The sequence below is a fragment of the Geotrypetes seraphini genome, chromosome 8, assembly GCF_902459505.1.
Source record: "Geotrypetes seraphini chromosome 8, aGeoSer1.1, whole genome shotgun sequence".
NCBI classification, from domain to species: domain Eukaryota; kingdom Metazoa; phylum Chordata; class Amphibia; order Gymnophiona; family Dermophiidae; genus Geotrypetes; species Geotrypetes seraphini.
The window spans coordinates 93,101,738-93,117,205 of record NC_047091.1 but is presented as its reverse complement, the minus strand read 5'-3'; the positions used below and the strand labels follow the sequence as shown (position 1 = coordinate 93,117,205).

The 15,468-nt window shown below is 42.1% G+C and overlaps 1 protein-coding gene across 1 annotated transcript in view; it reads right to left on the bottom strand.

Annotated features, from left to right (window-relative positions):
• LOC117365392 (tyrosine-protein kinase ZAP-70) overlaps nt 1-15,468 on the bottom strand; it is a 128,515-nt gene that overhangs the window by 92,586 nt on the left and 20,461 nt on the right. The window contains exons 2-5 of the mRNA XM_033955789.1: nt 10,946-11,041; nt 4,883-5,091; nt 4,220-4,660; nt 3,295-3,455 (exon numbers count right to left, since the gene is read on the bottom strand). Of these exons, the coding sequence (XP_033811680.1) occupies nt 3,295-3,455; nt 4,220-4,621 (563 nt within the window). The 5' untranslated portion in view covers nt 4,622-4,660; nt 4,883-5,091; nt 10,946-11,041. The remainder of the gene's footprint in view (nt 1-3,294; nt 3,456-4,219; nt 4,661-4,882; nt 5,092-10,945; nt 11,042-15,468) is intronic.

The window sequence follows — 15,468 nt, the reverse complement described above, 5'->3', positions numbered from 1 at the left end:
GTGCAGTGTGAACGAAAGTGAATGCGAACGTGTCTAATAGAATGCGTCAGTCCAACAGAAGTATCGCCTGCTATCCACAAATTTTAAGGATTTTATACATCGTTGTACCCCCATATGGTTCTCTATTAGTGAAGCACAGCACAACTTGGACCCCTACAGAAGGAGTGTTTCTCCGAAACACAGACTGTGTTGGGTCCGGTCTCCATGTATATGAGAGCCATCCTTTGGAAAATAACTTTTTAGTGACTTTTAATAAAAGTTCCTGTACCTTGTATATTCCTTTCTGCAGTTTCTTTTTGTTTTTACTGTGACAGAATTCATCACTGTTCCTGTCCCCACGGATAACCGCGGGAAACCATTCTGTGTCATTCTTTAGTGTCTATCTCAACCTCAGTCCTACACCAGCATTCTTCAATGCAAGGCTTGAGGATCAGTGGCTGTGCCCATTCGTACTCTAATTCTTATGTGAGCCAAGTATAGGATAATAAACCCATTGTGACATCACTGATGAGGTTGTCTCTTAGGCATTGGTAGAATGAGGCATTATGACATCACAATATCTGCTCTGGATACCAGAGACTGTCATTCTTTAGTGTCTATCGCAACCTCAATCCTTCTACACCAACATTCTTTAATGCAAGGCTTGAGGGTCAGTGGTTGTGCCCATTCATACTCTGATTCCTCCCTCTTTCCTTAAAGAATGACATGGGGATGGTTTCCCACGGTTATCCGCGGGGACGGGAACGGTGATGAATTCTGTCACTGTATTATTCTCTACCCTGGAGAAGCAGATTAAAAGTGTTATATTAAATTTAGATGCTCTTCAACTTTTGGATTCTGTCAATGGCTTTTATCACCCTTTTACATCATAGACATAAAAAAATGCTCACCCAGGCAATAAGCCAGATACTTGTGTTGCTAGAAACCAAGCACTGGTGTCAATTGCAAGAACTTTGAAGTTTATATTTGGTGTCTAACCAGCACCAAGTGTCAGAAGTGCCTGGATGACTTCTGGCTCTGCTTTAGCCCACCCCTGCACTCCCATAGCACTACCTGCATAATGCCTAGGCAGTCAAACACTGACTGGTTAAGCTCAACTAACTATATCAGTTATAGCCTTGTATGAGCAATTTAACCAGACAAATCACTTTGAATATGGACTCCTTTGACTGTAAGCTCTTCAGGGACAAGAAAATACCTACACAACCTCAATGTAATGTGTCTGGAGCAGCAATGGTACAAGCTAAATCCAACATTAATAATAACAATCTCCTGCTTCTATAAGAGAAAGTTCTCTGGAATTCCCTTTTCTGCAGAATCCCAGGCATTTCAAGAATTAGGGAGACTTGGTTCTAGCAATAAGAAAATTTTCAGAAGGGAGAACACGTTTCCCTCGATATTCAGTGCTATTTAACTGATCAGCAACTGCCGCTGACAGATTAAATAGTGTTTAACTGGCTAACTATGAATATTCAGCAGAAGATAGCCAGTTAGCGCAGATATTGCACATTGGGTTTAGCTGTTAAAATAGGCCACATAAATAGCAGGTCTGTCTTTAATCAGTAGAAACTTAATTAGTTAGCACTGAGTATCAGCTTAACCAGTTAGGATCAGGGGGTCAAAAATGAAGGCAGATAAAAGCCAAATGGTCCATCCACAGCATCCACTATCTCCTCCTCTCCCTAAGATCCCCCCGCAAAACAATGTCCATTTGACTGTCCCATACTTTCTTGAACTCAGACACAGTTTTTGTCTCCACCACTTCTACTGGGAGATTATTCCATGCATTTACCACCCTTTTGGTAAAAAAAAAGTATTTCCTTAGATTACTTATGAGTCTATCACCTCTTAACTTCATCCCATGCCTTCTCATTCCAGAGCTTCGTTTCAAATAAGAGATTTGCCTCATACGCTTTTATGCCATGGAAGTATTTAACTATTGTACATGCTAATGGCAAGTATTAATTAAAGTCCCAAAAAATCTTGCCATACACGGTAAAAATTGTGAAGAACTACTGAATAATATTAGCACACTGGGGATATCTCAGAACGCTACTCTGATAAATTTATGTCAGTGTAGCAGCACTCCTCACCTACTTCACCCTGTGCGTATTACAACTTTACCACTCTTATTTTATGACTATCTTTAATTTATATTCAAACTCATTATAATTTAATTTAAACTTTTTTATATATATATCTATATCCATTCTTCACATTTATTCCATCTTCATGTATCTTCATAGACTATTTTTTTTAAACGTTTCAATCTCTAAAAAGTCATAAATGCACTTAGCTTTTATGCAGCTTTATTCAACTGTGTATTGTACTACCCAAATTTTGCACCTGAGGGAGGCAGTACCATGTTTGTACCATAATGGGAGGCAGTACAATACACAGTTGAATAAAGCTGCATAAAAGCTAAGTGCATTTATGATTTTTTAGAGATTGAAAAGTTTAAAAGAAATAGTCTATGAAGATACATGAAGATGGAATAAATGTGAAGAATGGATATAGATATATATTAAAAAAAGTTTTTTTTAAAAAGTTTAAATTAAATTATAATGAGTTTGAATATAAATTAAAGATAGTCATAAAATAAGAGTGGTAAAGTTGTAATACGCACAGGGTGAAGTCGGTGAGGAGTGCTGCTACACTGACATAAATTTATCAGAGTAGTGTTCTGAGATATCCCCAGTGTGCTAATATTATTAAGTAGTTCTTCACAATTTTTACCGTGTATGGCAAGATTTTTTTGGACTTTAATGGAAGTATTTAAGCATCTCTATTGTATCTCCCCTCTCCCGTCTTGCCTGCAAAGTATACATATTGAGATTTTTAAGTCTGTCCCTATACACCTTATGACAAAGACCATTGACCATTTTAGTAGCCTTCCTCTGGACCAACTCCATTCTGTTTATATCTTTTTTAAAGTGTGGTCTCCAGAATTATACACAATATTCTAAATGAGGTCTCACCAGAGTCTTATACAGGGGCATCAATACCTCCTTTTTCCTACTGGCCAAACCTCTCCCTATACACCCCAGCATCCTTCTAGCTTTTGCCATTGCCTTTTCAACCTGTTTGGCCACATTTAGATCATCACATACTATCACACCCAGTGCTGATTGCCAGATACAGTGTTGCATTGATTTTCCAGGTTCAGCTTCAGCAGCAGGATTTAACTGCATTGCCCGCCACTGGCTGACTATTGACCCTAAAATCTTTTTTTGGCCACTCAAGAGGAAGATCTCAGGGTTCAAAGAACTGACAAGTCTTCTCTATTTTGCTCACAGGAATTTTCCATCAGGTTGTGCTCCAAAGTAGAGTTTGCGCTCAGCCTCTTCCCGTGATATTTTGCCATGGAACCATGGCATCCTTTCATGGGCCGTAGTAGCAATCAGTTTCTCAACCTGTGGCGCCTGGCTTATAATTGCCTGCTCTAGTGCATCTCCCTGCAGGGAAAGAGAAAAAATAAACCAAAATAAAATAAGTTCAAAACCAACAAATAAATATAATGATTTAGCATTCCTAGCAGCTAAAGATCACTTACACTTCCATTTTTTAAAAATAACATTTTGATCTGAATAAAAAGTTAAAAAAAAAACCCAGAAAGCAACAAGAAAACAGTGTCTGTGAGCATCTAGAAAGCCATGAATGTAGCAGGGCAATATAGAAGCAGAAAACATCTACAAAACCAGAATAAGCCAATAATAAAAGCATAAGTTCAGATGCATTTACTGCTCACAGGTTTCAAATGGGTGCTCATTTACCCATAGCTTGGTAGATCAAGCTCACTTGTAAGGGATGATGGTGGCCATGTTGAACAGATTCTCTGTGGAAGTGGTGGAGGACTGGGATAAGCACAAAAGATCTTTTTTCAAAGGTAAGAGGGGAACCTACCTCTGGACTTGGAAAGCTGGATGAATCCATTAGAGAATCAAAGTATGGCAGGGTAATGAGAATTTTGGCTCACTCACATGGAAAGAGCCCCGATACCTGAAACCTGATATTCAGTGAAACAACTGAGCAGCAAGCTTAGACTTCAGAAAAACAAATTCTAATGTTGCCTTTTTTTAAATTTTGCTCTATATTTTTATCTACAAAAATCTAGGAGACAGAATCCCATATGAAATCCACATCTGAGGATAAGAACTACCAGAAGGGAGAAGAGAACCCAGAACTGCTCCATGGATTGGTAAAAACTACATCCACATACCTCCAGTTTCCAGGTCTGCCGGACATAGTCCCGTACCATGTTATCCCGCATGCTGTCAAAGATTCCCAGTGTGGGCTCCAGTCCACTGGGCCTGTTGCAGGGCTTGCGCAGGTTACAACATAGACCATCAGGATCCTTGGAATAATACTCGCACAGCTCCTCTGGCCCACAGTGTGGCTTACCTCCAGCTATGGCATAGGTGCTATTCAGCTGGCGCTCGATGGGGTAGTGGTGAATGTGCAAGTTGAAGACAACAGAGAGGACATAGCCACCTAGGCTACGGAGGCACTGGCGTAGGAGGAAGAGACCATCTAGCATACCACCCAGTTTCAAGTGCTCTTCCGCCTCTGCCCTGGAGATGCTGCCATAGAAAAAGGGTAGGTGACTGGCTGCATCGGGCATTTCCCAGAAACCACAATACTTTTCACAGAGTCAAATAACCTAGGAGAGATAACCATATACAAGAACATCATTTGTAACTCCTCTTTTTAAGTTTTCATTTTGCAGTAAATTGTAATAGAACTTTAATATTTTAGGATGGTTTTAGCCATTTTGCCTTTTTAGGATAACAGCCACATGATAGGCAAAATCCCTTTGCCCCCCCCCCCCCCCTCCCTCTACCTATGCTAACAAATGTAGACACTGCAGTGTCTCTCTTCATACTTATATGTCTCTTTCACTTCCTGATGAAATAGCCAAACAGCTCCAAGATCTGATGGGAATGATGAGCTGGGAAGAGCAGAAGATCTTTCCAAGGTTGCCTTCTTCACCTCATGCCAGGGTCCCCCTCCCAGTACTGATCTTTCAAACTCCAATGTACTGAAGAGCTTGCAAGGTCTGACAGCATACCAGTTCTAGTTCACTGCAGAGCCCTAGCAAAAGAAAGGCATGAGTTTGAAGGATGGAAGAGAAAGGGAATAAACAGGAACTTAGAAATGTATTAAACCCCAAAAGGCTAAGAAAATAAGAAGAGAATCCCTACTCACAACAGCTGTGGTTCAGAACAAGTAGATATGTCTGATGCACAATTTTGACATCATTACGCCTAGATGGCAGATTGTCACTAAAAAATAGGAATGTATGCTGGTGTTTCTGACCATACCAGGGATTTGAACCCACCATCTTGGGAAGATGGCAGAAGTGCCTTTAACCACTGAGCCACAGGAGGTTTCTTTTAGGGAGGGGTTCCTGCCATGTGAGATGATACCTTAGGAGATCATAGCCATCTGAGGGAAAAAATAGGTTTCCCTCTTGATCCTAGAATTGAAAGAGTGCAAATGGCAAAGTCCACAACCCATACTCTCTTATGAGACCAAAAAGAAGCTCTTAAGGTACCTGGGGGGAGGGGGGGATTTGAACCCATGGCCTGTAGAAGATGGAGGAAGTGTTTTAACCACTGAGCCACAGGAGCTTTTGTTTAGATAGCGGTTCCTATTATTTTTAGTGACATTCTGCCATCTAGGTGCATATTGATGATGTCAAGATTGTGCATCAGACATGTCCACTTGCTCTGAACCACAGCCATTGTAAGTAGGGATTCCCTTCTTATTTTCTTAGCTTTTGGGGAATGAGGTTTAGTATGCTTTTTATATACAGTATATATATATATATATATATATATATTTCATGTGCTTTACTTGAGTAATGCATTATTAAACATCTTTTTCTATTATTATCAAAGAGGAGTCCTCTTTACCCCCAAAATAGAAAGTTTAGTATGCAATATATATATATTTTTATGTGTTTTGCTTAAGTAATGCATTATTAAATATCTTTTGACCTTAATATCAAACTAGAGTCCTGTTTATCCCAAAAAATAAAGCCCCATTCACCTATATGCAGATGCCTCTGGCATGCCTATGTGACACCTAAGTCTTGTCTACCTAACTCGCACTTACCTTGCGCCCAAGACCTGCTTTTGCAATACCTTCATTTTAGGCATTAGGTAAATATGTTAGGACGCTGAGCGGTTTATATCAAAGTCATGCCCACACCCATGCCTATCATGTTAGGCACCGCTTTTTCCAATAGGCATCCATGAAATTATGGACACCTATTATGTAAATTGTGCTCAGCCTTTGGATGTCTAAGTTTCAATTATTGCTTGTTAAACTCGTTAATTGGACTTATTATCCATTTTATTTGGATGCCTAAGTCAATGGATGTCCACATTGTGGACACCTAAAGTTAGACATCCTTTACAGAATCTAGCCCTAATAATAGTTTCCAAGTTTATTCTACATTTGAAATACCAACCATCAGCGAGTATCTGATTGGTTTACAGAGTAATAATATGTAAACCCCTTTGATTGTAACCACAGAAAGGTAGAATATCAAATCTCATCTCCTTTTCTTCCCTATATGATAAAAGGCCTTGAGGGCCAGATTCTGAAATTGGTGCCTAAAAATGTTAGGCACCTGTTGCATGTCAATCATTACAAAATTGCGCTTAGCAGCTCCTAACTTAAAACTTAGGCACCTGTAATGTAGGCCAGGGTTTTAAAGGAGTACATTATAGATGCCTATGGGGCTCATAATCGAAACAAAAATACGTCTAAAATCCCGCCCAAATTGGCACTTGGATTATCAAAAAGACAAGTCGTCCAAGTGCCAATAATCGATACGGGTTATAGACATATTTAAAAACAGCTTAGGCCTTTTCAGTGCTGCTGTAAGCCCAGAGCTGAAAGGGGCTTTTTAGGAGGAGTGAGGGTGGGATTTGGGTGGGATGTAGGCTGAGCTATACTTAGTCATACTGCAAGTATAACTGAAAGTTCAACGAGACTGCCTAGACAGAACTTGTACGTTGTGACTTAGGCGATGTAAAAACAGGTCTAAGTGCCCAGAAAGTATCCAAAGTGACCAGATTACCACTACAGATACAAATGACAGACCCCCACACACTGCCCCAGTGATCACTGACACCCCTCCTCCTCCACATCATAAAAATTGGAATAAAAACGTACATACCTGCCTCCAGAACATCAGCACCTGACATAGGAAAGCCTAGTAGAGCAGCACAGAGGTGGCTTAAGTAGTCTGGGGCTATTAGGGTTGTAGACATGTGGGTCTAGTAGGTTTTAGGGATGCTTTGGGGGAGCTCATCATGACCTATAAGGGAGTTGTGGCGAGATGTGTATATGGCACCCTTTTTGTGACGTTCACAGCAGTGCCCTATAAGGTGCTCCACTACTCTGTTGCCATGTCTGGGTGTCCAGTCCATCACTCTGCTGACCCCTCCCATGTCCAAAAGGTCTTGTTCTAGGCGTTTTTGACTTGGACAAAGTTTTGGACGAGAATTGGGTATAGACGACTTAGCGATCTGGACGTATAATTAGATGATTCTCAAAAATATATATTTTGGACATATTTTTTCAGAATGGACTTTAGACACTGCCGACTTTGGGCGACTAGCAACTTAGACCCCAAATGGACTTAGACGTATTTTTTGATTATGCCTAGTGGTGCCTAAGGGCTCCTTTTACAAAGCCACACTAGCTTTTTTAGCGTGCGCTAGCTGAAAATCTACCGCCTGCTCAAAAAGAGGCGGTAGCGGCTAGCATGCGGGGCAATTTAGTGCACGCTATTCCGTGCGTTAAGGCCCTAGTGCAGCTTTGTAAAAGGAGCCCTAAATCTTTCTCCACCCCTAAACATGCCTACTTTGGTGTTAGGTGCTGCTAGGCACCATGCAATAGGTGCTTATCTTTTGTAGAATCATGCCTATCTCCCAATTAAATTTTATTTTTTTCAATTATGAACCTGTTAAAGCTCATTATTGATGCCAATTTACTAATTAAGTTAGGCACCTAAATTTGGGCACCCCTTATAGAATTTCCCCCTGAATGTCATACACAGCACTTTAAACAGCATTCAAATCCCAATTGGTAGCCAATGTATAATAAAGGTGTTGCATCATCCCACAATTTCTTAAAAGTAATCATATGTGCTACAACATTTCAATTTTTAAGCAATTTCTTTAATACATATTTAGGTAAGCCCAGATATATAACATTATAGTAATCCAGGTGAATTAAAACAGTGTTCTTCAACCGCCGGTCCGCAGAAATTTCCTGCCGGTACGTGTGGGGCCGGCAAGATCAATGTGCAAAAATTTCTGCCGGTCCATGCAAGGCCGATAAGATCAGGGCTTCCTCCCCTCCACTCTCAGTACTTGCCTGTAGCGTCAGCGCAGCGTAGCGATTCACTTCGGCAGCCTTGGGGCTTTTGATCAGTCGTGGGCTGCCTCTGATGATGCAACTTCCTCTTTCCTCAGAGGCAAGCGTGACCCATCAAAAGCCCCATGGCTGCCAAAGTGAATCGCTGCACTGACGCTACTGCAGGCAAGTACTGAGAGCTGCTCTTCCCCTGTTCCTCTTTATAGTTTTGGTTGATTAATCATGGGTTTTTTCAGAAGTAGAATATTAGTTATACCTATTTTGTTAGGTTGCTGTACTCTTTTTCAAGGACCTTTGTACTTTTTACTTCTGTAATTTGGCTATTTTATTTTGTTCATAAAATCAATAAAATTTTAAGTGGAGAATAAATCAGATTTGAAATATGTATCCTGCTAGAGCTGGTGTTAAACATAACTGGGGACTGCAAAGCCCAATCAGTGCTTCTTTAGCTTCCAGCTGGCTTAGGGCTCTCTCTGACCAGAGGGCAATTGCCCTAGTTGCATTCCCCTAACACTATTCCTGTCATGTGTGACTGAGGTATTCTGTTAGCATGATATTTCTGTGTAGCATTCTGTAATAATTTGACTTATTCAGTTTTCTTGATAGTAGAGGGAATATAAGTGAAGGGGAGGGGAGACAGGGGTTTTGTTGATCTGTATTATTTGTATTCATAAAATGACAATTGTACAGAATACACTTCTCCCTCCGTATTCGCGGGGGATGTGGGCAGAACATAGCCATGAATACCGAAAAACCGCAAATAACTTTTTGCATGTTATTCGCGTTTTTTTTGGTAAAATAGACCTGAAAAAGATAATAAACTGTGAATAACCCGACCTGCAATTTGCTCCGTACAATGCCGGGAGCAGCGATTTCCTCCATGAACCACCAGGTTCAGTGATCAAAATTAGAGGGCAGAGTCAGCAGCCGAAAAATCGCAAATAAGTGAATCCACAGATATGGAAACCGCGGATATGGAGGGAGAAGTGTATTATTTCTTTTTATACTTTAATAAAATATGTTCAATATAAAATCATAACTATTTGAGGCTTGTGCAGATGGGATCAAATGGTTTGCGGGGACCGAGCGCACAGGGAAGGGGAAGATGTTTTTATTAAAATTTCAGTCTTAATAGTTTGCCGGTCCATGAAATAATTATTTTATTTCCGCCGGTCCATAAGTGTAAAAAGGTTGAAGAACACTGAATTAAAACAATTGATTGAACAACCACACAAAATTCACGAGGCTGAAGATAAGATCTCAGTTGACATACCATTTTTAGTTTTATCCAAGCTTTTCATACTGCTTGGTTTATCTGAATAAGAAGCAGTGGCGTAGGAAGGATGGGAGACACTCGGGGCGAAAGTGCCCCCTCCTGCCCTCTTGTTCGCTCTCCCCTACCACTCCTTCCCTCTCATGCATGCTCCTCTTCCCTTCCCCCATACCTGTTTAGCTGCATCTCTAACTTGCTGTTTGCGCAAGCGTCAGCTCTCCCTCTGACGTCACTTCCTAGTGGCGGGACCCAGAAGTAATGTCAGAGGCTGGCGCAAGCAGCAGGTTGAAGCTGCTGCTTGCGCCAGCAAGAGTTAGAGGTACCGTGGCGGGGAAATGAAGGTGCGCATGCGGCAGGGGAGGAATGGGAAGGAGTGGGTGGGCGGAAAGGAGGAGAGGTGCCGGCACCCTCACCAAGACGGTGCCTGGGCCGGTCCACCATCCCCTTACTACGCCACTGGTAACAAGGGTAAGAGAGGATGTCAGATAGTAATGGGAGAAAACAGTAACTGGCTCAGCTTGCCCAGATGACATGGAAACAATTACTTAAATAGTATAGATATGAATTATGCATCCTGCCAATGTGGTTCCTCACATCTCTTGCCTCCAGTATGTAAGAGTTTTAAGGTTCTGAGCTCTTCTTTTATCAAAAACAAATGTTTAAATATATATTGAGTATTTGATAATGATAGTTTGAACAATAATTTTGAATGTTTTTGCAGTCCTGGTTTTGCTATTATATGAAAGCAATTAGCAATACTCCTGACCTTCAGAGCCCACACTCTAAAGCAGGGCTCCTCAATTCTAGTCCTCAAAGTCTATAAGCAGGCCAGGTTTTCAGGATAGCTACAATGAATATGCATGAGAGAGATTTGCATGCACTGTCTCCTTGATATGCAAATCTCTCTCATGCATATTCATTGTGGATATCCTGAAAACCTGGACTGTTTGTGGACCTTGAGGACTGCAATTGAGAAGCTCTGCCCTAGCAATTGCTGGCTTAAGATAAGATAGTTCAGGGGTTCCCAACCCTGTCCTGGAGGACTACTAGGCCAATCGGGTTTTCAGGATAGCCCTAATGAATATGCATGAAGCAGATTTGCATGCCTATCACTTCCATTATATGCATCTCTGTCTCATGCATATTCATTAGGGCTAGCCTGAAAACCCGATTAGCCTGGTGGTCTTCCAGGACAGGGTTGGGAACCACTGAGATAGATGACAAGTGCCTCCAGGTCCTTAGGAGGAGAGATTCAGACAGTCCTGGTTTTCTACTCACTGAATGCATGGATTCATAGTTCTTGTTTCTTTAGAGACTTTGAGGCTCTAGTCCAGTGGTCTCAAACGCATTTTGGATTTGTAGGTACTTGGAGGGCTGCAGAAAAAAATAGTTAATGTCTTATTAAAAAAATGACAATTTTGCATGAGGTAAAACTCTTTATAGTTTATAAATCTCCCCCCTACCTCCGAAAGCCTGCATGTTCCCCCCTTCTTTGCAGCATCCTCCAGCTTCCCCCCTGGCCTCCTGGTCTTAGTTTCAGCTAATTACCGCAGCCTGCAGAGAGGATCACCAGTGCTGTAGTGTTCCTTGCAGCCTGCCGCGGTCCCGCCCCTTCTCTGACATCAGGGGTGGGATCGCGGCATAGGTAACGTGCTTCTGAGGACAACGACAGCTTGCAAGGATCGCTACAGTACCGGCGATCCTCTCTGCAGGCTGCATTAATTATCTAAAGGTAAGAGCGGGAGGCCAGGGGGGAAGCCGGAGGACACTGCAAAGAGCGGGCAGCACTAGTACAGACCGTGGGCTGCAAATTAGTACCTGGTAGGCCGCACGTGGCCCCCCAGGCCGTGAGTTTGAGACCACTGCTCTAGTCTAAACCTGTGTATGAATTGAGTATAAAACCAGGACTGACTCAGCCTCTCACCTACTGACATAGAACTATAGGGCAAGTTGTTACCATTTCCCGTTCTTCCATTTTTCTTGATTCTTGCCCAAATTCTAATTCTGCTCCTCTGGTTTTAGAGGTGCCACCAAGCACTCATTGTTTGTGGGAAAACTAGTGGGGTGCAGAAGGCAAGGGGGATGTTGCTGCAGCTTTGGACGTTCATTATCTACAGGAAACCACAGCAGGAAGTAAATATACAGCGAGGAAAGTAGGTGGAACCTTGCCTAAAAGTGCTGCTTTTTCTTTTTTCAAAAATGCAGGTGTAGCAGATATATGCAAGCACACACAAACACATGAACTGGCTTTATTGAACAGGATATTTGCAACAAAGTTCTTCTAATTCTTGCCTTTCTTAGGACCTTGTTCTCCTTAGGCTTCTTATATAAAGTATGTATGATGTCAAGCTTCATTGCCACAGATTAATTGGCATGATAAAAATGAAGGTTGCCAACTGGATCCAGATTCGCAGGACAGCATTGATCCAATTCTGAGTTTATACCCATTGCATGCAGGGACTTGTAGTTCTGATTTCACCATTGTATTCCCTAAAACAAACAAGATGATAATTCCCAACATGCACTGGAGTAAACCCAGGTTTAAATCAACACTGTCCTGTTAATCTGGATCCAGTTGGCAGCCTTAATAAAAATGCACTTATTACTGTACTCCAATACTCACTTGCAATGCTCTCTCTCTTACTTTTTCCTCATCTTTCAATCCCATACCGTCCTTCTCCATTCCCCCACCCAGCCCTCTTATTATCATCTATTTCCCGCACACATTCCCTGCAAATCCTCTCTGTTTCCTCCCTTCCCTTCACCCCATACAGCTCTCTCATTCTCTTCCCCATCTCCTGCAGCCTTTTTTCTCTCCCTTTCCCTACTCTTGTGCAGTCTTCTCTCTCTCTTCCCTGCAACAAAGCCCCTTTCCATTGTAGCCACTTCCATCCCCTCCAGATCCCTTAGAGCCAGATGTTACCTTCTACCAACCCTGTGTAAATTAGGCTGCAGCCATGAATTCACTTGCCCCATTTTGTAATCCTTCCAACTCAACTATCCCATTCATCGCAGAAGCAAAACAGACTGAGAGGTGTCATGCATCAGGATTCCTTCCAGAACCCTGCATTCCAATTATGAGCTCTGAATCTGACCAGAAAAGTCCTACATTTTGCCAAATTTTAGGTTTCTCATTTCAACTGAAAAGAGGTACCTAAAGGTATCTAAGGTACATAAATATTGGCACTCAGTCTGTGGGCCAAACAATTGATATAAATAAAAATCCACTATTTTCTTCAATAGGCAAACCTTCAAACAGCACTGGAGGGACAATAATATTACAACGATATCCATTTTCAGATCATAAGACCTGGCTACACCACACTTATTTGTCTGTATGTTCCATCTCCGCTTATCCCCTTTGCTATCTAGTAAGATGTTTGAATTTGTATTGTAAGTAGCATGCTAAGAGGGGCCGCTGAAAAGTTCTCAGCCCAATCAACAAAGTTGGGCAGTCTCCGTCAAGGGCTACACATTTTAGTCCACTTTTTTCGTTCCATTTTTTTTTTTCCCAACAGAACGAAAAACGTGGAAAATCACTGGTCTAAGTGAATAGCCCTCAATAGAGACTGCCCCAGCTTTGTTGGTTACGCTGAGAACTTTTCAGCAGCCCCTTGTATGTTGCAGTGGGTACTGTTATTTGAATATTTTACGTTTGTAATTGTTTATTGCCTATGTCTGGGTTTATTTATACTTGCTATACATGGCCTTGGGTGAATTTCTTCAAAAAGGCAGTAAATAGATCCTAATTATTAAAAGCCAAGTAACTTTAGCAATTTCTCTTGACCTCTTAGGGCACCTTAGTAAAATAAGAACATAAGCAATGCCTCCGCTGGGTCAGACCTGAGGTCCATCGTGCCCAGCAGTCTGCTCACGCACAGGTCCTGGACCTGTTGGGCCGCCGCATGAACGGACTGCCGGGCATGATGGACCTCAGGTCTGACCCAGCGGAGGCATTGCTTATGTTCTTATTTTACTAAGGTGCGCTAGCGTTTTTAGTGCATGCTAAACTAACTAACACAACTCTATGGAGGCATTAACGTTTAGCGAGGGCGGTACTGTAGTGCACGGTAAGCGCGTGCTAAAACCGCTAGCACACCTTAGTAAAAGGAGCCCTTAGTTGCCTTTGATTTGGTGGACCACATTCTGATTCTTTCTCAGTTGCAATCTATGGTTTTAACACACACTGTCGTGAATTGGTTCCAGTCTTTTCTATCTGACCATACTTTCTAGACTGATGTCTCTTAAGGTCTTTCCTATAGTAAATACCTACTCTGCAGGGTACCAGAAGGTTCCATTTTTTTCTCCTCTGTTGTTTAACATCTTCCTCAGTTCTCTTGCTACATTCACCACTGTTGAAGTGTGGTTAATACATTATTGGTTTTTGAACAAGCACGTTACCATCACAAACATTTCCATCCTTGATTAAGATTGCTCAAACATGGCCTTGATAAAGATTGCTCAAATATGGCAATCTCTGAGTCTCTCCTGTTAAGTGAGATTACTTTGCAATGGATGGAATTCCCTCTCCCGTAATAGAGGGGAAACTGTAAATGCCATCTTCACAGCACCCCCATCCCCTGCAGGTCTGTTAACCAGAAGCTGTGTATAGGTATTTTGGTACTGTGCCACTAAGCCATCAAGAAAATCCAATGACCATTCTTCTTGAAAGAGGAGAATTTGGATGGCTCTGCCTTATACTTTGCATCAAGAAAAGTTTAGGCAGCAGATTTGGTCACTGTCGAATTGAATGTTTAATTTCCTCCTGCAAAGCACTATGCAAAGAAGCATGAAATGTACAGATTCTGCTGACAGGAAAGGTAAGAAAAGATCTTGTGATAAAGCAATGGAAAAAACAAACAAACAAGCTTTTATATAAGGTCAGGTCTTGAAGTCATCTTTCTCTTGCACATCCTGTTTCAGATTCTTCTGTGGTTATTTGGAGGAGGTTAATGAGTGGAAGTAATTCTTTCTGTGACTGTGTGAAAGTAGAACCCTTTGGGAGGCTGCTTGCTCGGTGTAGCCTAGGCACCATCTTACTCGGTGTCAGGTCAAAAGCGTGCCGGGACAAAGGCGCGAGCAGACAACTGAGCGCAGTGCTGAGGCGCGCGCCAAAGAAAAAGACTGTTTTTAGGGGCTATGACAGGGGGTGGGGGGGAACCCCCCCCACTTTACTTAATACAGATCGCGCCGCGTTGTGGGGGTGTTGTGGGGGGCTTGGGGGTTGTAACCCCCCACATTTTATTGAAAACTTAACTTTTTCCCTGTTTTTAGGGAAAAAGTTACGTTTTCAATAAAATGTGGGGGGTTAAAACCCCCCAAACCCCCCACAACGCCGCCGTGATATGTATTAAGTAAAGTGGGGGGGCTCACCAATAAAAACCCCCATCGCAGCCCCTAAAAACAGTCTTTTTCTTCAGTGCGAACCTCCGTCTTGCGCTCAGTTGTCGGCGCGCGCCTTTGTCTTCCACATTAATGTCTATGAACCATCTTACTCTCAGATTAGAGTTTGCCCACTCTGTCCAGAGCAACAACACTAATGATGGATTCAGAATTTTGATACCACCTTGGCACTGTTGGTGTACCACTTCTGTGCCTCTGACTCCCCTTCTGTGCCTCTGACTCCCCTTCCCCTACCTCATATTATACCCTCTGTCCTTTAATGAAGGAGCAATACAGTGGTTAAAGCAGCAGGCAGAGCATCAGGGAAGCAAGGGTTCAAATCCCCTTTATGTTCCTTGAGAGTTTGGGTGAGTCAGCACAACTTCCATTGCCTTTATACAAACCTAGATTGTAAGCCT